This window comes from Brachyhypopomus gauderio, chromosome 7, assembly GCF_052324685.1.
Source record: "Brachyhypopomus gauderio isolate BG-103 chromosome 7, BGAUD_0.2, whole genome shotgun sequence".
NCBI lineage: Eukaryota > Metazoa > Chordata > Actinopteri > Gymnotiformes > Hypopomidae > Brachyhypopomus > Brachyhypopomus gauderio.
Genome location: NC_135217.1, coordinates 27,383,677 through 27,409,962, shown reverse-complemented (window position 1 = coordinate 27,409,962; position 26,286 = coordinate 27,383,677). Strand labels below are relative to the sequence as shown.

Here is a 26,286-nt window from a genome sequence, read left to right as displayed (position 1 = left end):
TAATCTAGAAAAAAACGCTCCCATAACAGTCTATAATAACACTACTTTTGAATTTTCTGGAAGGTCATGTATCACAATCTACTAGAAAGAGACGATGCGTGGTTAGTTGGTTTAGGTTCAGACCTCTGTTGCAGTCACTGAAAGCATTCAGTCCATATGACTAAGGTTTGCACAGAGTGACCGCTAGAGGGCGCTGTTTCCCCAGATCCACAGTACTGGTCCAGCAGCCCGCTAGCGCCGTACAGTTTCTCTCCTCCATGATGGCGGAAGACAGCGAGTCTGCCGCCAGCCAGCAGAGCCTGGAACTGGATGACCAGGACACCTGCGGCATCGATGGCGACAACGAGGAGGAGAACGAACACTTGCAAGGGTAACGCGTTCAATATTGTTTACGAAACGTGAAAAATGCGTCTAAGTGGAGCGACGACGGCCAGGACCGCGAACAACGCTCCCTGCTCAGTTAGCCGACGCGGGCTGGCGTGTGTGGGCCGCCGTGTGGGCCTCCGTGTGGGCCGTGTGCTCGCCCCGCCGGCTAACCGCACCACTGGGCCGCGTCTGAATGAAGCGGCGGCCTGTGTTCACCCCCCGGGTTGGGCCACCCTGTAGCGGGCCGTGAAACATGGTCCACTGTGGCCGATATTGTGGTGTTATTAGACGGCCTTAACTAACACCTCGGCGGGGATGTTCTGTCTCATACCGCCTCAAACACACTAACACACCGGTGCAGGTTAAGATATCCAACTTATCTACGGTACCAGGTCGCTACCAGCTAGCCACACACACACACACACACACACACCTGCGTGTTCGAGCGTTAACGCGCTGCTGACAGTAACGACGGGGTAACGGAGATGGCAGCCCGGTCGCTGGTCCGCTGTTGTCGGGCAGATCACGGTCGTTCAGTCGCTCAGTACCCGAACTAGCCGCGTGTGTTGGGCAGATAACCACGTCCAGAACTTCACACCAACCCACAACACTTCATTTAAAGACGTTTATTACGGTGTGTCGCCGTATGAACTCTCCTCCTTGTTGCTCTTAATGCCAAACGGGCTGTAAGGTTTGTTGGATGTAGTGAGAGCGTCCTGAAGTATTACACTGTATTACAGATACAGTATTGAAGCTTGTATTGGATTGTTGACAGTAAAACCTCTATCTACACGGTTCAATGTTTGTTCGGCGATATGGTGTTATAAAGGAGCCCTGGTGGAGACCTTGGTGCGAAGAAGAAGAAGAAGAAACAGAAGAGAAAGAAAGAAAAACCCAGCTCAGGCGGAACCAAGTCAGATTCTGCCTCTGATTCTCAGGAGATAAAGGTTATTAAGATTTACAATTATACACATTCCTATACCCCCCCTACACACACAATAAGGGGAAGAAAAAATTCAACATAGTCAACGGTGCAAAGTCACTAATGGCTGCTTCTATTGATGTTGAGTAATTGAGTATTGAGTAATGTAAAGTTAGTGTGGTCCTCAGATGAGCTCATGTGTGAGAATGGGTAATGGCTGCAACACCTTACCTGACCTCTTCTCCTCCTCAGAATCCAGCCATCCCCATGCAGAAGCTTCAAGACATCCAGCGGGCCATGGAGCTGCTGTCCACCTGCCAGGGCCCTGCCAAGAGCATCGACGAGGCCACCAAGCACAAGTACCAGTTCTGGGACACCCAACCGGTCCCTAAGCTCAGTAAGTTCACCACTGCACTCAGACCTGCAGGCGCGTGGTGGGCCGCTGCATTCAGGTTCTTCAGTACTACATATTATTGATAATGTTTGTACTTGGTTTTGCTTATTTAAAGTCCAGTGGTTTAATTCAGTGTGAGCATTTGGCAAACTGTTGTTCTACTTTGTCACAGACGAGGTAGTGACCACTCATGGGCCAATTGAACCGGATAAAGAGAATGTCAGGCAGGAGCCATATTCCCTCCCACAAGGTTTTATGTGGGACACTCTGGATCTGAGCAATGCTGAAGTTGTAAGTGGTTATATCTGGCGGGGTTATATCTGGTTTTGTCTCTGTTTCTCCATGTTGGGCCTCATGCAGGAATGTTCTCAGTATCCCCATCATGAGCTTTGAAATGGCCTAATGAATTTTATTCATAATTGTTTCTTCTTCCCTTGTGGAAGGGTAGCATGCATGAATGCAATAAAGGTTCAATTGTCCTTCATTCAATTCTTGCTTGAAGCCTGTTGTCTGTGTCAGTACCTGTTAACATGAGCTTAACCCATCCCTTTGTGTTCTGTTTCATCGGGTGCAGCTGAAGGAGCTGTACACGCTGCTGAACGAGAACTACGTGGAGGATGACGACAACATGTTCAGATTCGACTACTCGCCAAACTTTCTCAAATGGTACGTGAGGCAATGGTGGCGCAATACTGGCTCTGTGAAGCCCCGCCCTGCTCGTTCTTTTGCTTTGTCCTTTGATTCTTGTTTGATAGGTGAGCGGTAAATACAAAGAGGTTAAAAGGCTGTGGAGGAAATATGCAAAATAATATGTAATAGGAGGATAAAGGAATGGCTGTTTAAACAAGGAAGCCGTTCTCTCTTTACTTTTTAGAAAGCCCGATAGCCGCATCTTGTTGTAGATGTTGGTAAATAGGGTTGCAGCGGTAACCGGTTTCACGGTATACCACGGTATTAAAATGCACGGTTATCATACCGTGTGCGTTTGCCTATTACCGGTAAAAAGCAAGCCAGCGGAGAAACTGACCCGCGCATGCGCAACTCCGCTCCGGTTCAGCTACTCAGCACACAGCGGTGAGAATGGCAGAAAGTGTATCAGACTTAATACATTTTTTAACAAAAAAAAAGGCTAAACTAAAATCCGCGGCGAAAATTATGTAATTGCGGTGGCTATGCCCGTGCGCGAGGGCCTCGTGCACCTCACGAGTTTTATAACTTTGAGCGCGCCGTGCTTAAGTGCAATGAACAAAGTCATGTTTGCCGGGTTCATACACCTTTACAAGGTGATATTCAAGCACTTGTACGTCACTTTCAATGTCCATTTCAATATTTCCCAGCACGTTAACCAGATACTGCAGAAAGAGGGGATTTATTTCTGACGTGATCCTCACAATAGAGATTTTTATTTTAAGGCTTTCACACCGAGTCTGGTTTTAACATATGAAAAACAGGCACGTCAGAATTTGAAAATGAACGGATCAAAAACAGATTAACCTTTACCTGACGGATTTTAATGTTTCTTTGTGTTCCAGGTTTGAAATGTGCTGGAATTTAGGCTAAAGTACTTGAAAATGCTTGAAATTGTAACTACTTCGTTTAACAACAAATAGCTGTCTGACTGAACAGTTTTCTTGTATTACGTTAACAAATTCCAGGACGAAACATGAGAGTTTTGAAAATAAACAACCATTAAATAATGTGATAAAAAAGCGAATTTTTTCGAATCATTTCGAGTATATGTATAAATATTTAACTTAATTAAGTTTAAATTCCAACTTGGCAGTAAAATGGACTGTTTACAACAGTTGTTGATCAGACACTGACCCAGGCTCAGTTTATCAGATATTAAATAATTTAAACTTAAATAAGTGTACTGAAATCCATGATTTAGGTTTCTCTAATTTTGCAGCATTTATATAAACACATGTACAGCTTATTTTTTTTAAAGGAGACATTTTGTATACAATAGTTCCAGGTTTCTACAATAAATAGTTCATTGAACAAAAAAAACCTCAGTTGTAATTTCTTTAAGGGTCAGTGTATCTTTTAATAATATATGTAACAAACTGTGATACCGTGATAACCGTGATACCGCAGTATTTTCTGAGACTGTTATCATACCGTAAAAATCTCGTACCGTTGCAACCCTATTGGTAAAATAAGGTGTTGGGAGCTTTATTGACTTTGTTATCTGAGATTTAAACATCATCATGATGACACCAGTAAACAAAAGATTAGCAGCCTCCATATACCAGTATTTCACCGGAGCCTAGTAATGGGTGTCATTTGTATTTTCTGTCCAGTATGTATGTTGCACACAGTAAGCAGGTGCGAACCTGTGTGATGGTGCTAAATTTTAAATGTTGACCTGCCATTTGTCGGTGCTCTCTGTCGCCCCCCTCTGGATCCACTAGGGCACTACGCCCCCCTGGCTGGCTCCCCCAGTGGCACTGTGGCGTCAGAGTATCGTCCAATAAGAAGCTGGTGGGGTTCATCAGTGCTATTCCTGCAGACATCCAAATCTGCGACACGTGAGTTCATAATCCGAGAGTCTTGGAGGTCCCGTGTCTTCTGGTCTTGCTTTTGTTTCCCTCAGTGGATTCAGTCTGGTTCAGTCTGGTTCAGTCTGGTTCAGTCTGGTTCAGTCTGGTTCAGTCTGGTTCAGTCTGGCTGATGGTGATCCACTTCTGAAGGCCTGTGCTTTAGCTCCTGACTGCTTTGTGAGCTGTGGCCGTTCAGATGATGACGGATAAATGTTGGCAATATTAAACATGGTCTTTGATGAGCAACTCTCTCTCTCTCCCCCCCCTCCACACTCTTTATACGGCAGGTTAAAGAAGATGGTGGAAATCAACTTTCTGTGCGTGCATAAAAAGTTGCGTTCCAAGCGCGTCGCTCCGGTTCTGATCCGAGAGATCACACGGCGGGTCAACCTGGAGGGCATCTTCCAGGCTGTGTACACCGCCGGCGTGGTGCTGCCCAAACCCGTCTCCACATGCAGGTATCGCGGCACGCTAAGCCGATACCTGAGAACGTGGCTAACAGTGAATGAGAGCCAACGGGGAACTTTAGCATAAGCCAAGCCGGCCATTCCAGTCTACTCGGTACTGGCACCATCTGTGTTTGTGCAGTATCTTTTTCCATTACGCTGTGCCCTCTTTTACAGGTACTGGCATCGCTCTCTCAACCCCAGGAAACTTGTTGAGGTCAAATTTTCACATCTGAGCAGGAATATGACACTACAGAGAACAATAAAGCTCTATCGGTTACCTGATGTGAGTAGCTGTGTTCACCTTCCTGGAGTGTGTTCCAAGGCTGCTTTTAAAGTCTTTCCATGTACTGAAAATGATGTGTGCATGTGTGTGTAGAGCACACGTACCCCTGGCCTAAGGCCCATGGTGGCCTCTGACGTGAAGCAAGTGACCGTGCTGCTCCAGAGGTATTTGAGTCAGTTCCACCTCCGGCCCTCCATGGGCGAGGAGGAGGTCCAGCACTGGTTCCTCCCACAGGAGAACATCATCGACACGTATGTTGTGGAGGTAAGCCCCTCCCACGGCCCCGCCCACGTCCCCAACTTGTCGCTAAACAATGCGAGCAAATGGCACATGGCCGAGCTGATTCTGTCTCCCTTCCTGTACTGCGTCAGGGTCCGGGTGGCGTGCTGACCGACTTCACCAGTTTCTACACGCTGCCGTCCACGGTGATGCACCACCCCCTACACAAGAGCCTGAAGGCAGCATACTCCTTCTACAACGTGCACATGGACACGCCGCTTATAGACCTGATGAACGACGCGCTCATACTCGCTAAACTTGTACGAAGTATTCCATCTCTCCATCGAGTTGCACATTTTGGGGTTTCCGATGTACCTGTTGAATACGTCGAATGCATGTGTATCAGCCAGAGGGGTAATGCCTTTTTTTGGCTGTCTCTGTCTCCATTACAGAAAGGCTTTGATGTTTTTAACGCTCTGGATTTGATGGAGAACAAGACTTTCTTGGAAAAGCTCAAGTTTGGTATTGGAGATGGAAACCTCCAGTATTACCTTTACAACTGGAAATGCCCCCCAATGGACCCAGAGAAGGTGGGCAGACCCGGACGGAATGTTCCACTCTTCGGTTTATTCAGGGCCTGGGGCAGTTTATCAAAAAATATATATAAAAATATTCGGGGTGACTTATGAAGTGCTTTGTCATCTTGAAATGATCATGTGATGCTGACTGGTCTTCCCTTTCTCACCTGTCCTGCAGGTCGGACTTGTACTACAGTAAGGAGCTGCAGGCTGGCTAATTCCAGAGGTGGGCGGCAAAGACTTAAAAAAAAAAAATTGACAACAAATACACAAAAAAAGAAAAGGGGGGAAAAAGAAACCCAGAAGAAAAAGACTCCATTCAAAATGAATGAGTTCCATCACGCAGCTCTTACATGTTCTGGTAGTGAGAGAGATTTCTCTCAGTTTTTCTCTATACATCTGAATGTGACGAACATCAGCATCTGACCAACTTCTTCATAATGTATCCACACACACACAAACACACACATTTAGGCTTTACTTTCTTAAAACATGTTTAAACTATTAATGTCATTTTATAAAATGCACACATGCGTACGGTTCTCCGACGACCGATTAAGTCAAACTTTTTTCCCTTTTTGTTCTTTGAACGTGCATTAATATTAGTGAGAGAACTAGCATCCAGATATTTATTACTTGTGTGGTTTACATGGGGCTCAAGAGGACGTGGGCAGGGGGTCAAATTCAAAATCTTTACTGAGGACCTGCCTGTGATGTCACAGGCTACAGGAGTGCCACAGGTTTATCATTAGGTCCGAGGCTTATCGCTGGGTACGCGTGTGAGAATGAATGTATTGTATTTTTGAAGCACAACATGTTATGCAGAATGCGCCAGTGTGCGTTTTTTAAGGTCTTATCATTTGGAAAGAATGTCAATCCTCGTTTTAAGTGTAAGTTTGGTTCTGGCGTTTTAAGTGTTTGTGAAGCCAGATGTAGCCTTCATTCCACACTGTGTAGTCTTTTATTTCCAGCAATTCTGATATTTAGAATTGTATTTAAGTTAAATGTGTTGTTTTTTATTATTGTCAGTATTGTTGATTAATGACACTTTCCATCACACTGCTGTTTGAAAGGATAAAATGTTTGAGTGGTGCATTTGTTAGCATGTCCTGGGAATTTTCATATACAAGCACAAGATACTGGACAAAATGAACAATCATGTTTGCATTGTCTTTTTTGATGATACTCTTCATGGACGATGCGCTCCCCGTGCTTTTGGAGAAACTCCTGCTCGTTACTGATTTAAACGATACCGTCACTGTTACGTGGGACATTCCGATACCTGATCATTCGTACACAGTGGAAAACACCCCGGTTCTGCTTCCGTTCTAGCTGGCATCAATGTGTCAACAGTCTGGAACAGTGCATTTAACACAAGTGCTTTTAAAAACAAGCACACATCCAGGTATCATGCTTAGAAAAAGGAAAAAAAACTAGTCTTTCATTTTAAATCATGAGCTTGTTTTTAAACCAGTGGTTTTATTGCTGAGAGCCAGGGCACTTGGCCAATGTCAAGTTTGCGTATGCTGCCCTGAAGCTTGCTGTATGAATTGAGCATGAGTTTCTTTTCTGATGTGTATGGTCCAAGAATTCACAAGTCATGCTGGTGAGAATACCCTAAGTACTTGCCTTATTTGAAAGGTCGTTTTTTAACTATCAGATGTAGTTTTGAAATGACACTCTGCTTTGACTTTATGAAAACGATATTTTTATTGAACTCCATTGCAGGTTATTTAACAAACCTAAAGAAACCTACCAGCACCATGTGGAAAACTGGGGCCTCCCAAATTATTTAATTGTTAAATATACATCAAAATATACCAGCATGGATATTTGATTCAATAAAATCATCTGAAACAAATATACACGATTCAGTTATTCTTGCAAGCTCGACTTTATAGGAAATGTACTGAGTAGTTATCAAGTGTCAATGTAAGAAACTGAAACACGACTCGTCATTGCTGTAAAACAAAAATACTGTTCGGTCATTCGATCATGTCATCGGTCACTTTTGCTTAATTTTATTTCTCTTCGGTTTTCGGAGGGATTGGGGATTGTTTTCTTTACTTTCAGGGGCTGGAGCGACACGTCTGGCCCCTCTGCAGCTTCAGTATGATCGAGTTTTCTCTTGCGCCCCTTTGCTGGCTGGGCGTCTTCAGGCCGCTCCTCCGGGCCCTCTGGTGGCGACAGCGGAGACTGCAGCTCTTCGGCTCGGGCTTTACCCGCCGCACGTTTTCTTTCCGCGGGAAGCCAGGCCACGTCGAGCGGCGGTACCTTGGGTACAACGGCGTCAACGGTATCCGCGAACGTCTCCCCCCCTCGCTTGAAGCCCAGTGCGAGAACGCTGTCGAGGCCGAGAGCCTGCGAAATGCTCTCGCTCAAACCCGGCACCTGGCACGCCGGTACCGACCTGGTTCTGCTCAGCGGGACGAGGTGACTGGTCATATGCGGAGGCTTGACCGAGCTGCACACCAGCAGCAAGCTCAGCTCGTTTCTCTCCAGCCCTTTAGTGACCTCGTTGATGCCGATCGCCAGTTGTCTCCTCACGTCCGTGTGGGTCCAACTGCGCGGTTGGGTGGTCGCGTCTACACGACCCAGTTGCTGAGACTCGACTGCGCCACCGGGGGGCGAGACTGGCTGTTTGCTCGGATCTCTTTTTTTCCATTTGGGGACATTCACGTGTCTTTTCTTAAATCCAAGTGTTTCGATCTTCTCCTTCACGGTCTTCAGGATGAAAGGCCCGTGGCCCTTTTGTAGCGGCGTCCATTTGAGGGCGTACGGGCTGTTGAGGGACGTCTTCACCGGGACCGGCTTCTGTTTCTCCTTCTTTCCTTTGGCTCGCTTGGCCATTCTGCTGTCCAGGTTTAAAGCCACGACGTTGGTGTCTTTAACCCAGTGGCTGATGCACTTCTAAAATGTAACAAATTAATTTGGTATGGTAACTGTATTTTAATTGTCAATTCTAGATAAGTTCACGTTTTCACGAGTACAGATCCAACATTTCATCTCCATATTCGCCATCATGCAAAACCATCCCAGGGCGCTACCATCTTAGTCATTCTTCTGCGGTTTGACATCGCAACATTACACATAAACGCGTACCGCCACCTACCGTTTGGCCGAACGTCTACACTTCGTGTATGGCAAGTCGGTTTTTGCGACGGCGCCACTGTGTTGAAAAATGCTTACTAATCAAATTCATGCAGAGGATGTAGTGTGTACACGAATTCGTTTTTGAGCGTTTTAGCAAAAATACACAGCAAAGGTCCAGTGTTTTTTCAAGACCCGCTCACCCCATAATATTAGGGGCTCTATACTACATAGGCCTACACATTGATACAGTGGTAACATTGCTTAATAATACTACATACACATTGATACAGTGGTAACATTGTTTAATAATACTACATACACATTGATACAGTGGTAACATTGTTTAATAATACTACATACACCTTGATACAGAGGTTTAGGCTATCGAAATCACACTACTATCATTTTAATGCTGGTGACATTTTCAAGAATTGACGTTCACCAATTTCGTTTTGCCCTTTCTCCAGCCGAAGTGAAATTCGTGGAGTTTAACGACATCTTTGGTCATGTAGTCATGTAGATGGATTAACACTGATTTGATCAACTCTGTAATTTAAATCGAACTAAATTACTCTTTGACAGTGAAAGTCAACTCGGAAATGTTCAACACTCCAGTTTTTTTCTGTGTACTACGCTACACGGGCCTTACATCCTAAATTGAAACGGATATTAGAAGGTGCATCTTCGTAATGCAACTCTGAAATTATATGTCAATCCATGTTCTAATAGTATAACGAGACAGAATGTCTCATCCGTTTCGTCTCTGCACCCACGCGGAAGAGCGTCCAATGTCAATACTGTCATAAAACCAACGGCAATATTGTAAGTAACGCGACAATAATCGAGACGTCTAGCACAGTTGCATTAACCATTTGGCATATAGTAAAGACAAATCACAATAAATCCCTCGTTCTGTCCGTTAAGTTTAGTTTTCCCCACTTTGGCATCCGTGGCAACGATTGTCTCTACCAAAAGTATGAGCTAAACATTTTGAAGGCACTGTAAAAGTATATAAACCTAAAGCCAGTGCAGTCAATATAACACACACGCGGTTGACACATTGCAGGTGCCTTTAGCAATGCGTAACGTGACCGAATGAAATAATAGAGTCAAACTTTTGGTGAACGATTAGGTTACGGGACATGCACGATTAAGAATGGATATAATAAGTTTTATTTTTAAAATCGAGCACCAGCGCACATTTTGTTCAAACCACTGCAGAGTCGAACCACAAGATGCCTGGGCGGACGTGAAAGCCTCCAATCTGGCAATACAGGGCGCGCAAACGGACCTTGAAGCCGCGTTTTATTGGCTCTCCTCGACCAATCGGGTTGCACTGCGGCACACGGACACTCCGTTAGGTCGCTGTAATTCATCAACAGACGGACGCAACATCGAGAAGACTAAACATGTCTTTGAAGGTAGACTATCTCCCTTTTCAGTTTTAATCTGATTGTACGTGATGATCTGTGAGCAATTTAAGCAGTGTTTGATACATCTGAAGAGAACAAAAGACTTTTGGATGTCGCACTGCTAGCAACCGAATATTTAAAGATTACGAGGCCTGTTTAATTTTTGAGTCAATGTTCACAATAGTTGTGTTGTACCGATGCATTCTACAACATCGGAGCTCTGTCGTCAACACTAGTGTTGCAGGGTTGTCCAGCCACACCTGTCCGCCTGTCTCCCATGGTGGAATGACGTTTACTTGAGGTGTTACTCCACTAGGGTACACTCATTTTTGTTTGCACGTTTTGCTGTTGATTTGACATGAAATCCACTTTGAGAAATTCATCTTCATCTCGTTCACAACCTGACTATGTGTATGGCTGGAGGAGGAGGAGGAGGAGGGGTGGGGGATAAATAGTGGAACGCCCGTCTCATTGCTTGTTTAGTTGAACCATATATCATTCTTAATACAATGACCGTGGGTCCGCGATTAAGATTAAGAAAAGTTTGAGTGACAGGATGGACGGAGAAAAAGGATATTCATTGGTTGTTTTTACAAGACTAAGAAGAATTGTGTTCTGTTCTTGAGATTATATAAATAAATATGATCAAATATGTAAATATACACACATGCACACACACATATTTTTGTAGATTTTTCCCCCCTAACATGCAGGTAATGGGACTCGTATGATTAATCATCCTTTGTCTCCTGCAGGCAGAATTTGATCAATATGCAGAGGATGTGAAAAAAGTGAAGACCAGGCCATCTGACCAGGAGCTGCTTGACCTATACGGACTCTATAAGCAGGCCATGGTTGGGGACATTAACACTGGTGAGGCCTTGTTCGCACACGATGTTCAAGCCCTTATTTAAGTCTGTTGTTACTGTGTGTGAACATACCACAATACACCTGCTTTGTTCCATGCAGATAAACCTGGAATGCTGGATATGAAGGGGAAGGCCAAATGGGAGGCCTGGGATTCCAGGAAAGGTATAGGGGTCCTGTACTCTGCATTATCTAATCCATGGCTTCCCAATCCAGTCCACAGAGACCCCAATGAGGTCTCTGTTTCCCAGCTTTCAAACAATCAGGAAGACTGCGTCTCAGGCATCTCATACGTCTCAGAAGGCCGGGATGGGAATTGACAGACATAACAGGCAGCACTTTATAAATCATGTGTCATAAATGATAAAGTAGTATCATTATTGTGTACGAGGACTACATTTGCACTGTGTTTCTTCAACATAATAACTATATGATTGAGGTAGTGTCACGCTAAAAACACTATATACTTTAAAGAAGACAACCCTGTCTGATCTGCACGTTGTGATCTGTTACCTGCTGAATGTTTCATTATTTCTCCATCAGGCATGTCCAAAGATGATGCCATGACGGCCTACGTTGCCCTGGCTCAGGAAATCATCGATAAAAATGGAATGTGATGACTTGTTCTTCTCCTGTATCTTAGAATACACCTAGAATATACAAGCATCTAAATAACATCAGTCAGATTTACACAAGACATTGACAGATGTGCACATTTTTTATTTACTAAAGATAAAAGTATAGACCTTTAATATCTATTATTCTTGACATAATGACCTGATTACTATAATTTAATCAATTTGGTAAGACTGTAATAAGTTTGGTAAGGTTACCGAAAGGGTGTAACAGTAGAACTTGCTTTTAGCTTATATAGGCTATAAAAATTGTGTAATTTGTTATTTTACAGAAAGTTAAATCTGCTTACACAAACAAGACATCTAAAGATGGAGAAGTAGCCTTCAGCAGTTACTGGAATTGAGTTTAATGAGTTTGTGTAGTAGAAAGCACTTAACATTCAGCTCTTCTCTCAGGTTTGAAGAGAAAAGCATCAGTGGCTGGCACACACACACACACACACACACAATCTCACATTACACAACAGAAGCCTCTTTGTCTATCTTAGCAAAAGAACGTTTTCAGCGAGGGGCAGTCGACCCCTGAACTGTGGACACGAGTGGAATGGTAAATCTGGCCCGGTTTTTGTCCAGACCCTTTGACACAGTGCCACCACCATTCATGCCCTCATCTAGACCTTACTGGACTGACTGGATTGGACTGTTACAAAGTCCATCACCATGCGGGCATAGAGGTGCCCTCTCAGTCTGTCAGAGTAGCCAATGGAGAGGAATTAGTGTCAAACTGAAACGCAGCCACAGTGGAAAAACATGAAATACAATACACACGACATTGTTTCCATGTACATGTAACGCGTTCCAGAATGAAAAGGAAAACCATGCGTCGTTTGACTACGTTACTGAAGAAGATACGTCAGGCCTTGTATTAAAAATTGCTGAACTTGTGTCAGAATAGAATACGGTACACCTTAAAGTGTAATCAAGGCACAGCCATATTGCTTTCCGCTTTGAGCATACAGCGCATGCCACGGTGAAATGTAATTTTTACAGCGATGCATTGCACCCAAGACTGCGTTTAAACAGTGGCATGTGTAAAACGTTCCAGAATGAAAAATAAAAGACCCGTTCTACAGTGGGTATACGTGTGCCTTTGTGTTTATTCAATCAAATGCCAAATTGGTGTCATAAGTCAATGCAAACCACCCTGAAATGCAACCTACTCTCATTTCTACTGCATTCCACTGTGTGGTGCTGTGAACGCGACAAACCAATTCTCTTAATCATATGCTTTGGAATGCTTTGGGTTGTAAGTAAAACATTCACCATCAGTAAAACCAGTAATAACTAATAATAAAAATGATAAGAAGAAAATTGCACTATTAGGAATCCAGGCATTCGAATGGTAACTAATTCAGTGTGAATACTGTTGACATTCATTTTCATCCTCCCTTTAACTGTAAGTCAGGTATGATGGCCAACCAGTTACATTATTCATTTAATCAACTAGAATGGATTACGAATTCCAGGACTGGATTTTGATTCGACTTCCAAATTTGAATACCAGTTTTCTAGGATTTAGGCCTATTTTTTCTTTCGTCGTTGATCAGGGCAGTTTTTGGAATGCATATTGGCTTACTGCTTGAATCAGGGTCTGTTTAATGACAATCCTATTGATAATACATTTAATTAAATATAAGACTGTTGCTTTTGGTCATAGGACTGCTCATTTCCATTGCTTTCGACAGATTTATGATTGTACATACAAGTTCGCATATAAAGTGTACAATCAGTGTACATATAAAAATTATTTTACCTTTAGCTTAATTTAATAAGTATGCTATTGTATTTGTTTTAAAATTAATAATTTTTTTAGACAATTATTTTGTCTAAAGTTGCAGATATGAAAATAAGTTGGTCCCAATATTTTGAAAAACGATTACATAGGCAGCCATCTTGCAGTTGTCCATGGTGTTTAACTTCACGCTGTCTCGGCTTTACGGGATTCTAGGGCAAAGGTGACGGGAACTCAGCCCAGTCTGAACTGGCTGTTTGGCAACATAGCTTGCGTCGATGTTAACAATAACAACATTTCCTATTTTGCATCAGCAATTACCCATGTCGTTCACCACATGGTAACTTTGCACTTTGCGGTTAGTTGCACCTTACCTCGAGGTAAGTTAGCTTTGTAAACCATTGCACAACGACCAACCTTGAATCAGGTTTATTCTCTCGTGGCTGGCACGGTCTGGTTCATGGTGTAGTTCAAAGGTGTAGTGGTTTGTCCTTGTAGTGCTGATGGGCAACACGCGCGCTGATCAACGCCACTAAGTTCTTCTCCACCGCTTGAACAGCGATCGAACATTTGAAACTTGATGCTGAACTAGTTTAGATGTATTTGTAAGACGTCGGTAGATCAAGGTGAGATAATGGACAACCAAACGTTTGAATCGACGGCAGAGCGCACCTTTCGGTACCAGCACACTCTGCCTTCACTGCCGGTTCCTTCTCTTGAGGGCACCCTGCAGAAGTATCTGGATGCAGGTAAGACGTGTGTGATGTTTCTACAACAGCTGCACCCGCAGTTACCTGCGTGGTTTTACATACGGTCCTGCACTGGTACTGGAAAGTTCGACTATTTTTGCACGTTCCTCCAGTGAAGCCTTTTGCTTCCGAGGATGAATATCGCAACACAGCGGCCGTGGTGAAACGCTTTGGGGAGGGCCAGGGACGACATCTTCACCAAAGACTCCTGCAGCGAGCCGAGATCAAGCGCAACTGGGTAACAATGACACGGGCCGTTTTAGTGGAAACTGTTTGGTGCCGAATTCAGCACCTCCGCCACGAGATGCAACCCAGGTGGGTCAGACATACTGGAAAGCGATGGAATCCCAGTTTGTTACATCCACGAAACATACAGGTAACATAGACCGGTTATTTGCGTCTGTGTGGATAAAATAGTTTTGAGCTCATCAGAGAGAATGTTACAAGGTGATTTTCTTTATGATTGATCACCTTTCAGGAAATGCACCCTCTCTTATTTTGGCTACAGAATTAACGTGTTATGGCTCTAGTACTTATGCAATGAAATGCTCCCAAGTATATGCTACTAAAATTATTTTCAGGCCACTGGCTGGTCCGGTCATGCTGCTTTAGATTCCAAACTGACTTCCCCATAAACTATAGGCCTACACAGCTCCGTTCCGTCCGCCAGGGCCTGTAAACTCACCTTTTTAGGCAAACCAACGCCATAAAATAAACATATAATATATATGTCGGTTCTAAAATGCTGAAATAAAACGTTTTCAGTGTTTGCTGAAACGTATGGTCCTATTCTAATGCATTCGATCAATGTTGAACTAAAATGGGGATTAGCTCCGCTTTCGGTTGAAAGTCGTAATGCAACATTTAGGTCTACTCTGTAAATCGGCCATTTCCATCACTAATAATGACTGACTTTAGGTGGTGAACTAAAGAAAACTGGGCGCTTTGGAGTGAAATTTGTACCTACGAGAAGGTTATGCATCTTGAGGCGGGGGTGCTGAATTTGGCACCTGCTCCCGTTCTGTAAAAAAGGGGCAGCTCTCACCTCTATCAATCGGTGACCCTCATGCGATGCTTGAATTGTAGAGACACCGCTCCTTATTCATCAAAGTTGCGTACAATCTATAACAAGCTCATGTAAATGTCGCATCATTTCGTTATTCATCACTTTCACCACCATCATATTTGTAACATAATACTCGTGACTGGTCTGGGTGAGTGTAAATTTAGATATAATAGTTTAACAACCTGAGAATATCAGAATAATCAATGTCATTACTGATATAAATAATAGCCAATAGAAATTATTACTAATTATTATAATTACTATTCAAACTATTACATGGTAGGAAATTCAGTTTAATTAGTGTCAACATTTGTCATTTTTAAATGCATACATTTTGCAGACTTTTTCTAGGTCTTGATTCGTAATCAATCCTTCACATATGTATAAACAGACTGTTATTTACGTCTGTAATGGTGGGGTATCAGGAGGTGGACACGTGCTGTGGAGAGCCAGGTCTACCAAGCACTGGGCTGATTTCCCTATTTAAGGTTACCTTGCCCACACGAAGGGTACTTGACCGACGTGGCAACTTAACTAACATTAACTGGAACAAATGTGAGGAAAAACAACCAGAAAGTACCACAGAAAGTACCAGAATAACATTGAGGAATATATACTAGTACCAAATGACCAAACGAACTAGAAACAGGTGATTACAATGACAAAGGGGGAGGAGTAACTAATGACAGAGGCGTGTCAGGAGAACACATGGGAAGACCAAACATTAGCACATGGAAAAACACAACGAAGACATGACTGACAGGAGGGGGGCGGAGTTAGACATGACCACTTCCTTAACTTATTTCTTTATTTAATGCTTGATTTATTTTAGGTTTACTAGCACTACACCTGAATGAGTAAGGACATCTTTAATGCAAAACAAATAGGGTGTGTCTTTTGCAAATGAGATGCAAATTATGTGTAAATAATAAATTTTCATGCAGCAGAAGCTGCTTCGCCACATGCAGCTTTGATGAATAAGGCCTAGCAGCGTTCATAATGAGTATATAATAAAATAATAAGGCTAATAATAATAACCGTATTAATAATAATAAACTTCAGTTTACGGTGTTCGCTTGTCCAGCTGGAGGAATGGTGGTTGGATACGGCATATCTGGAGGCCCGCATACCGTCTCAGCTCTATGTGAACTTTGGAGGTCCGGGGCCCTACCTGGAGCACTGCTGGCCCCCCTGTGATGGCACCCAGCTGGAGAGGACCAGTTTCATTGTGTGGCTCACACTGCAGTACTGGGACCTCATCCGCACGTGAGTAAATACAAAAACCCCAATGTTGGGAAATCGAAAAGGGGAGGCAAACTCAATTAGAAAAGATTTTTTTTTTACTAGGAGTATTGAAGAATAAGGACAGAGTGACCGTACTTTTCCTGCTCAAATTTCCATCTTGCATTAAAGTATATTAGAGAGGGTTCTGGCCTCAGGGTTCACGACAGTATGTCTTTTAACGAAGATGCTGAAAATAGTATTGATTTAGACTCTTGAGAAGCATTTAAAGCAAGTTTAACATGAAGCGATGTTTCATGATGGAATGTAATGTAATCTAGAGTTGCTGTTTGGGCACATTTGATCCAGAATGGCTGCTAGGCTGTGTGTTTATAAGAAGTACTGACTGTTTGTCGTTGTGCTGTGTGGTGTCTGTCATGGTGGCTCAGGGAGAGGCTGGCTGTCCATAAAGCAGGAAACACTCCTTTTGATATGGATCAGTTCCGCATGCTTTTCTGCACCTGCAAAGTACCCGGCGTCACCAAAGACACCATCCTCAACTACTTTAAGACAGGTCATACTGCTTGTGTGTTTGTGTGTGTGTTTGTGTTTGTGTGTGTGTGTGTTTGTGTGTGTGTGTGTGTTTTAAGGGATAAAGTATGTGTTTGTGTTCTAAGGAAGAAAATGAAGTGTGTGTGTGTGTGTGTTTGTGTTTGTGTGTGTGTGTGTGTGTGTGTTTGTGTGTGTGTGTGTGTGTGTGTGTGTGTGTGTGTGTGTGTGTGTGTGTGTGTGTGTGTTTTAAGGGATAAAGTATGTCTTTGTGTTCTAAGGAAGAAAATGAAGTGTGTGTTTGTGTGTTGTGACATTGTGGTTCCTGTGTTATAGAGAGTGAGGGACCATGTCCCTCTCACCTTGTTGTGATGTGCCGTGGAAGAGTCTTCTCCTTTGACGTACTTTGTGACGGTCGCATTCTCTCTCCTCCTGAATTACTGAGGTATAGTGTCAAACAGCTGTAAAAGACTAGTTTTGAATAAATAGTCCTTGGCTACCTTGAGGTTTGACAATTGCCCCCTGCGAAGCAGATTTCTGTCTTCATCCTTCTGAGGACTTTCTCCTTGAAGGAAGGTCATGGCTTATGATTGGTATGGCAGTATAACAGATGGCATGACAAATGGGACTGAAGTTTCAAATGATTTGTCCTCGCTGAACAGCAATGCAAACAGTGCTGACCTGGGCTCAGGACCCATACTGTGTTTATGACCGTGTACAAGCCAATATATGATCCTACATCAGTGTTTATACATTAAAAGGTTTTATAAATATGGCCCATTGATTTCCATGTTGGCTTCTGTGGGGTGTGCTAGTAGTCAGGACTGTGACAGTGTTTAATAGGGTGTGTGTGTGTGTGTGTGTGTGTGTGTGTGTGTGTGTGTGTGTGTGTTATATTTTAGGCAGCTCACCTACATTAAAGAGAACTGTGATGCAGAGGTGGAGGGTGATGGTGTGGCCGCCCTGACCACAGAAGAGAGGACTCGCTGGGCTAAGGTCAGACACAGAACTGCCTTCAGTGCTCCAACATCAGACTGTATTTGATCATCGCTCAGACAATCAGTGTACAGCAGAATGCTGTCTAACCTAAGACAGATTTCCAGTAATGGGGAATAAAGTCCTTCAATTTAATCACCATCAGTCCTGAACCAGTGATTGAGGTTCATGTCAAGTGTTAGATGTTAGGTGTCAGTGTTAGGTTTCTGACACATCAGTTGCTTTTCTATACCTAGCTACCCTTCAGCAACCAGCATGCATCTCTCTCTGTATCTGTCTGTCTCTGTCTGTCTCGGTCTCTTTCTCTCTCTCTCTCTCTCTCACACACACACACACACACACACACACACACACACACAAAAAGTCAAGGTCACCTAGGCATGAACTTAGCCGTGTTTGCTGGGGGGCAGATCCAGAATCCATAAGGTCATGAAGCCTCGAGTCAAATAAACAAAACCAGAAACCATGACAGGATCACAAAACCATAAAGAGATAGAGACACCACCAGAAATGCATAGGAGTCATCCACAAAATGCCACACACAAGACCAGAAGACAAGGGGCTATACAGACATGAGTAGATAGTAGAGAATCAAGATATTGGTGTAGCCAGCAAAGGTCTTGCTTATAGGCGGAGACTAAAAGGCCAGAACAAACAACAGCCCATGGTACAAGGAGTAGAGACTCAGTGTCAGAGGCTCAGTGTCAGAAATCAGCTTAACATAAGAGTTTATATAACAGTATTGATAAACTAATAAAATCAACCACAACAATAATAGTTACAAAAAACAGCAGTAACAATATTAATGCAATTAAGCCATTAAACAAGTTAATGCGTAAACTGCATGTGAAATGTGGTATCAGCTGTGGTTCAGCGTGGGGAGACAGATTGGTAACAGCAGCTTCAATGAGGAGTTAATTGTCTGTCTCTCCCTAACCCTCACCCTAGACACGTTGCTGCATATTTCACACTGAGGGTTGCAGGGGTCCCTGTAGGATTTTTGCTCCTTTTGTTTGGTCATATTGAAATGTAGTATTAGATTTTGTGGTTTTAATGTATGTAAAGTAATGTAAAAATGTTCTTATTAACAGAATGCACTTTTGTGACAGTCTCACTGCCATGCACTAAACACAAAGGACTATTTTCAGGGTTTAGTTGTTGGTCTGTAAAGCAGCATTGAAATGCAGCATTTCTCTGGGACTGCAAGCAGTTTATTAACAGTGGAAATTCAGTTGTACATGGACAGATGTTTTGTCTGATGACCACTCCCCCCAATCCCATCAGGCTCGGGAGCACCTGATCGCCATCGATCCCGTAAACAAAACGATACTGGAGACCATCCAGAGCTCTCTGTTCGTCATCTCACTGGATGATGCAAGACCATATTCAACCCCTGAGAACTACACATCGGTACCACACACACACACACACACACACACACACACACACACACACACACACACACACACTCTAGAGATCTCAAAAGGAGAGACTTTTTTATGGGTCAAAGGTACGGTATTTGCAGTAGCCAATAATAAAAGGCAGTTAAAGTCACATGACCTAGACTACTGCTCTCAAACACGTGTGCATACAGTGCTGTTGTCGAACATCTACAGTTCATGGGGTTTAGTGCCATGTGTGTCATCCTGCAGTGTCATCCTGATTAATATGTCTGGTACTCTGGATAAGAGTGTTTGTTTTTGTGGTTATTTACTCTAATCTGATATGTCATTATTGTAGATGACCCTGTTGGCTCTAACTGGAGACCCTACTATCCGCTGGGGTGATAAATCCTACAACACCATCAGCTTCTCTGATGGAACCTTTGCCTCAAACTGCGATGTAAGCAAAGAACATTCTCCATCATTAGTCATCATAAGCCATTGTCATTAGAGATCTTTAATTACTGTTATAAGAATAATGTAATATTGTTATTATAGCACTCTCCCTATGATGCCATGGTCCTTGTGTCTCTGTGCTACTATATGGACCAAAAACTGAAAGCAAATGGTGGCCAATGGAAGGTAAGACAGTTGTGTGCCCACACGTTTGTGTGTGTGTGGGTGTGTGTGTTTTAGTTAGTTAACATAATCGTGTTGCTCACAGGGTTCAGAGCTGGTACGTGATCTGCCTGTTCCAGAAGAGCTGGTGTTCACTGTGGATGACCGAGTGAGGAGAGATATCGCACTCGCTAAAGAACAGTACAGCAAGACTGTGAGTCTCATACATCCACACAGAGGATGAAATGTGGTTCAAAGTACATAAACCACAGGGCCTCAAGTACATGATGAATAATACTTTAACAATAAGATGTTTTAAATGTAAAAGCATTACAGCACCGCTTGCATACAGTAGCGGCATCCTGCAGTCAGTCCAACGCATCTTCATCTTCAGACGCAGGACCTGCAGGTCGTCTGCCGAGCCTTCACGGCTTTTGGGAAAGCGGCAATCAAGAAGAGGAAACTGCACCCTGACACGTTCGTGCAGCTTGCCATGCAGTTGGCTTACTTCAGGCAGCATGCTAGGTGAGCACCCCACAGGCTGACGCTAGGCCGGGTCCCACAGGCTGACGCTAGGCCGGGTCCCACAGGCTGACGCTAGGCCGGGTCCCACAGGCTGACGCTAGGCCGGGTCCCACAGGCTGACGCTAGGCCGGGTCCCACAGGCTGACGCTAGGCCGGGTCCCACAGGCTGACGCTAGGCCGGGTCCCACAGACTGACGCTAGGCCGGGTCCCACAGGCTGACGCTAGGCCGGGTCCCACAGGCTGACGCTAGGCCGGGTCCCACAGACTGACGCTAGGCCGGGTCCCACAGGCTGACGCTAGGCCGGGTCCCACAGGTTGACGCTAGGCCGGGTCCCACGCCAGACAAGCACCCATGTACCACCACTCTCTCTCTCTCAGGCCCGGCAGCTGTTACGAGACTGCCACCACGCGCCGTTTCTACCACGGCCGCACCGAGACCATGAGGCCATGCACGACGGAAGTGCAGCACTGGTGCCGGCTCATGCTCAGCCCCACAGCCAGCGTAGGCACCGCCTCCCTACACCTCCTCCCTACACCTCCTCCCTACACTCCCACATCCACCCATAAGATGCTTTTCCTTCCTGTCGTGGCATCTTTAATGCTGGTTTTAATCCGCAGGCTGAGGAGAAGAGAAGAGCCCTGTTCGTAGCCGCCAGCAAGCACAACCAGCTGATGGGCGAGGCCCAGAACGGCAAAGGTGCGTGTGGCGTGTGAAGTGCATGCACTTCCCCTCATATAGTAGCCTGAACATCTCACCTGTACTCACTAGTGAGGTTAACATCAAAACTACTCTCAGTCAGCAAACCTGTTTGAATCATACGTCATTTTGGTATAATTAGGTACATGTATTTTGAGTGGTTCTGCTACATTTCTACATTAAAGTGTTTTCAGTGTTTATGTCCTATGTACAATAATAATTTATTTAGAGGCCAAGTCAATTTTCAGATGAACTCATAAATGTGTGTAAGAATATATTTTATGCTCTGGTTCTCTGTATGCTCAGGCTTTGACAGACATCTTTTGGGCCTTTACCTGATTGCTAAGGAAGAGGGACTTCCTGTTCCTGAGCTTTATTCAGACCCTCTCTATGCTAAAAGGTTTGTATCAATATTATGTATTATTGTATCATCTCCCACCCCATGTATGAAGCTGTGACTGAACTGGACAGCTTGTTCAATGGCAGACTGCTACATCTTAGATGCACAAAGGAGCGTAACCACAAATCCTTCCTCCCTGCAGCCATAAGGCTCTACAACCACCACTTCTCCCAGAAAAAACACAATGGAGATATTGTAGATTATTAATATATTATAAATAATATATTATATTATATTGTAAATAGCCTGTCCTGTTTTACGGTTCAATATACTGGCGCACCCTGTACATTTCCAGGTGAACCCAAAACTGGTACAGCCCTGTACAGTATATTATTATAATATATAATATATAGCTATATTGTTATACCACATACTTCCGTTTATTATAGGGCTTCTGTTTATTAAGGGCTTACCATAGCACCCCTTGTTTTTATATCAGTTACCATATCACCCCTTGTTTGATATCAGTTACCATAGCACCCCTTGTTTGATATCAGTTACCATAGCACCCCTTGTTTGATATCAGTTACCATAGCACCCATTGTTTTATATCAGTTACCATAGCACCCATTGTTTTATATCAGTTACCATAGCACCCCTTGTTTGATATCAGTTACCATAGCACCCCTTGTTTGATATCAGTTACCATAGCACCCATTGTTTTATATCAGTTACCATAGCACCCCTTGTTACATGGCTTGAAAAGCCCTATATTGTTATCCCACTGCTGCTTCTTGTCACTATTTGTGCGTTTAATTCAGCCCGAACCGCTTAACGTACAGACTCCGTTCAAACTGCATTTCAAAGGCCTCAACGCTGTGAATTAGTCAGGGAATGCCAATTTACCTAACCTTCATGTTTTTGGACTGTGGGAGGAAACCAGAGACACCTGAGGAAACCCACAATTTCATTTTAATGGGATCAAAAGTCACTCATATGCATACTAGGAAACTTGGTAAAGTTTGTTTCCCGTTAGCATATTCAGAATTCTTTCTTCAAGTTAAAAGTGCCAAAATATGCAAATTCTTATTTCTAGCAACCAAAACAAACATCTACAACTTTGTTTACGTCAGGAATAGATGTATTTTAAAAACATGTTCTTTTAAATATACTCCTGTCACCACTGCAATGTCTAAGGCTACAAATGACCTTTAACACAGACGCAAGTGGCGGTTGTAAAGGTCCCAGAAATCTGCGCACTCTGTGTTTTTTGCAATAATTTCAATTTCAAACTTTTAACGGTCCATCTAAGACCACCAAAGAAATTGTATTACATTAGGTGCATCCTAAATAACAACCTACAACTAAAAGATGGGTATTTATACCTTGCACCAATTTGTGGTGGTCAGTTTTTGTCAAATATTTCAATAGCTTTTAAACGGTCCATCATAAGTCCACAAAACAAGGTTGTTGATTAGTATGCACTTAATGTACTATAACTTGTTTTATGCTCTTATGATGGATAATTTAAAAACTATTGAAATTATTGCAGAAAAACAGTGTGCGCAGTGCTCTGGGGCCTTTACGACCGCGGTCCATGTTAAGGTCATTTGTAGACGGTGACAGTAGTACATTTAAAATAACGTGTCTAATTCTGAATATGCGAACATGAAACCAACTTAACCACAGTTACAAGGAAGAGAAAGACATCAGTCATGTTGGATGGCAGAGATCCTAAATAACAGCTGATCTGATGCTTATTAGTTTGTATATTATTATAGCACCTAGAAAAAGTTATTGGTGTCTGATTTTTTCCTTTTAGGACCTACTGGCTCCTTGAGTAATTTTTTTTGTCTGGAGCCCAGCATGCAAACCAATCTTGTTGCCATGGTAACCACCAGTTGTTTACCCTTTTAATTTGTTATAAAATTTGTACTGTATAAAACTGGGCCGCGACTTAATGACAATGAGAAAATATGGGTCCCGGGCTGAGACCAGTTGAGAACCCCTGTTCTAGGGCACACCTTTTCAAGCCCTATAGTATTTCCTTCAGGAAATGCAAGTCTAGTTAGATGTTACTATCCATTCACTGGAACTGAACCTTCTCCAAAGCTCCTATTGTGTTCTTTTGGGTCAGATTTGGTTCCCTGGGTTTGGTACATCACATGACATAATATAAATAATGATAAACACAAGCAGATCCGTACGACACCAACCGTAATGGACTTTGAGGAAGTGCTCTCTGTCTCTTCTCTTCCTATGCAGTGGTGGTGGTGGGAATTTTGTCATTTCCTCCAGCCTGGTGGGCTACACGACTGTCCTGGGAGCCGTCGCACCCATGGTGCACCATGGCTATGGCATCTTCTACCGTATCCGTGATGACAGGTGGGCCCAGAAAGTGTATAAACACAAGTCTTAGATGTGTGTTTAGGTGAAGAGAAATATGGTGTTCCTGACACAGTTTTTATTCAGGGTGGCAGGTATTAAGAGTGGAATTTAACCAGTATGCTTTGCTCCCAATTTAAGGATCGTCGTTTCCTGTACGGCTTGGAAGTCCAGTCCAGAGACAGATGCCGAGAGGATTTTCCAGAACTTGTGTACTTCCTTCCATGATATCATGCAGATCACAACCCGCTCCCAGTTATAGAGCAAAGGCTTTTGGGAACCCGATGCCTTTTTTGTATTGGCCAGAGAGCCAATCAGTTAGTGGTATGTAGATAAGCTAGCACTGACTAACATGACTTCCTTTTAGTTACATTAATACCTTTTCAGTTCAGTTAGTTTGCAAGTGAATTCCATGATTACGGCAGATTATTCAACCAGTTGTGAACCGTTTTTAGGTGGCATATGTAATCTTTTCCTTTGTCTTGGAGACTTCTGTTCAAGGAATATTGTTAATAGGATTTCATCTATATGTGTTGAATCAGATGAGTAGAACCAGGTAGTACTATGCCTATCAGTGCTGCTGGAGGTTGATATGCCTTCAGTTAAAAGATACAGCCATTTTAAATTAGGAAAGCTAATTTCTAGTGAAATTAAGCTTAAGATTGTTCCTGGTCACTGGTGGCACTTAAGTCCATCGGTGTGAGATTCGCAACGTGTAGAGATTTAATGCCAATAAAGTCATCAGCTACTAAATACTGGCAATATGTAATGCAAGTTGAGAAGAATGTGGAGAAGACGTTGTAATGTTGGATGGGCTTAACTTCATCAGTAGCCACACTGAACAACCAAACTGATGAGAATTGTTTCAGTGCCCATCCGTGTGAATCCATTGACGATTGATTTCAACGTGCAAAAAATGGGAACTTCTCATTGTCATTTCATATAGTAAATTAATATTACATATTACGTTGATATTACAATGTTTTGGCCAAATTTGGAATCAATATAATGTCAACCAAATTTGGATGTTCTTATTTTGTTGTTATTTTTGTTATTAGGCTAGCTTTGATTTCCCCGTGTGAATCATGGTGAGTGGAGTGAGGTTGCACCACGTGTCATGTTCTTCCAGTGAAGATGTGAAGATAGTGAGTGAGTAACCCAGGAAATGTGAGAAGGAAACAAACTTTTCTTTGCATATGAAATGCTCCAATCCCACCTGATGGTAAAAAAAACCAACCTGAACCCCTGGGCTCGAGACTATGCATACACCAGCCATGTGGCCTTGTTAATTCTAACTGTTTATCCGTGGTGGTTCAGGGTTTGTCTCATGGTGAAGTCTTTTGGAGCTGGTGTGAAATAGGAAAGAGATTTTCCAAATGTGAATGTGCACAGACTAACTTTTCCGTTCATGCAAATATCAATGCAAAAACACAAACAATGCAGCATACATATTATTTTTTACAGTTTGTCTTCATTGTTAATCTGCTGTTAATTTGACTTGTCCAGTGTAATTGTCAACCTAATTTACCAGCAACGCTGAACTTACCAATTGCAGTTTCATTTAAATGTATTTGTGTTTGTACTCAACAAGATGTATTTAATCTTTTTTCCCATTTTACTATTGTTTCTCATTACAATGGTTTTATCTTCTGAATTTTGATTCAGAAATGTTTCAGATCAATTGCAGTTGGAGCGCACAGAATAATTTTTTGTTAAATTCAAAATGATAATTTTGTATTTGTATAACAGTCATTTAAATTCAAGGACAGCACTTGCAGTGTTTCAGAACTGCACATTTGTGCTTTATTATATATATAAAATATATTGCATTTGATTCCCATAGCAACATGCTACTTGTCAACCTCACTGGAATCCATTTTTGTAGCTGCTGATTTGTGTTGAATGTGTCTGAATGATATAGGAAAGTTGTTTTTTTTTCCAGATTTTTTAAATGGCAGAGCCAGTGCTTCTGTTGTGAATTGTTTAAGTAGAGGATTGAACTGTAGGATTATCAATCATCAGTTTCAGTACTGCAGACACATGGAAGCTGGAGGTAATTGTGATGCTAGATATGATTAGGTTCAAATGATATGGGTTTTATATGAATTATAAATTCATTTACACATGAATGCACTGTAATCGAAAAATAAACTGCAGGTTTGAATATGTCCCTAGCACTTAGCTAACCTTGAATACCATGTAGAAGTTAATAAAATTGAAACTTGGAGAAACTTATTAATATGACTGGCTGATTGTCAATATAC

The 26,286-nt window shown here is 42.9% G+C and overlaps 4 protein-coding genes across 5 annotated transcripts; 3 read left to right on the top strand and 1 right to left on the bottom strand.

Annotated features, from left to right (window-relative positions):
• The first annotated feature begins 208 nt into the window (after positions 1–208).
• Positions 209–6,819, top strand: nmt2 (N-myristoyltransferase 2). Its single transcript, XM_077012926.1, has 12 exons — positions 209–370; positions 1,196–1,313; positions 1,541–1,685; positions 1,855–1,973; positions 2,257–2,348; positions 4,097–4,213; positions 4,513–4,683; positions 4,849–4,957; positions 5,051–5,221; positions 5,329–5,496; positions 5,629–5,766; positions 5,933–6,819. The coding sequence occupies exons 1-12, from the start codon at positions 258–260 to the stop codon at positions 5,951–5,953; spliced, it is 1,482 nt and encodes a 493-aa protein (XP_076869041.1). The 5' UTR covers positions 209–257; the 3' UTR covers positions 5,954–6,819.
• Positions 6,820–7,439: 620 nt separating this feature from the next.
• On the bottom strand, positions 7,440–8,838 carry rpp38 (ribonuclease P/MRP 38 subunit). Its single transcript, XM_077012927.1, has one exon. The coding sequence runs from the start codon at positions 8,602–8,604 to the stop codon at positions 7,753–7,755; it is 852 nt and encodes a 283-aa protein (XP_076869042.1). The 5' UTR covers positions 8,605–8,838; the 3' UTR covers positions 7,440–7,752.
• Positions 8,839–10,112: 1,274 nt separating this feature from the next.
• Positions 10,113–12,838, top strand: acbd7 (acyl-CoA binding domain containing 7). The gene is made up of 4 exons (XM_077012928.1): positions 10,113–10,268; positions 11,015–11,132; positions 11,229–11,291; positions 11,670–12,838. The coding sequence occupies exons 1-4, from the start codon at positions 10,257–10,259 to the stop codon at positions 11,741–11,743; spliced, it is 267 nt and encodes an 88-aa protein (XP_076869043.1). The 5' UTR covers positions 10,113–10,256; the 3' UTR covers positions 11,744–12,838.
• An 851-nt stretch (positions 12,839–13,689) lies between these two features.
• On the top strand, positions 13,690–26,257 carry crot (carnitine O-octanoyltransferase). 2 transcript variants are annotated; one of them, XM_077012920.1, is made up of 16 exons: positions 13,690–14,242; positions 14,356–14,480; positions 16,393–16,574; positions 16,979–17,103; positions 17,415–17,523; positions 17,981–18,074; positions 19,359–19,484; positions 19,815–19,916; positions 20,015–20,098; positions 20,181–20,288; positions 20,469–20,599; positions 20,979–21,102; positions 21,219–21,297; positions 21,604–21,697; positions 23,903–24,022; positions 24,164–26,257. In XM_077012920.1, exons 1-16 carry the CDS (start codon positions 14,128–14,130, stop codon positions 24,282–24,284), a joined length of 1,839 nt encoding a protein of 612 aa, XP_076869035.1. In that variant the 5' UTR covers positions 13,690–14,127; the 3' UTR covers positions 24,285–26,257. The 2 variants fall into 2 exon arrangements, with proteins under 2 accessions (XP_076869035.1, XP_076869036.1); XM_077012921.1 differs by lacking the exons at positions 13,690–14,242; positions 14,356–14,480 and adding an exon at positions 14,532–14,618.
• Positions 26,258–26,286: the final 29 nt, after the last annotated feature.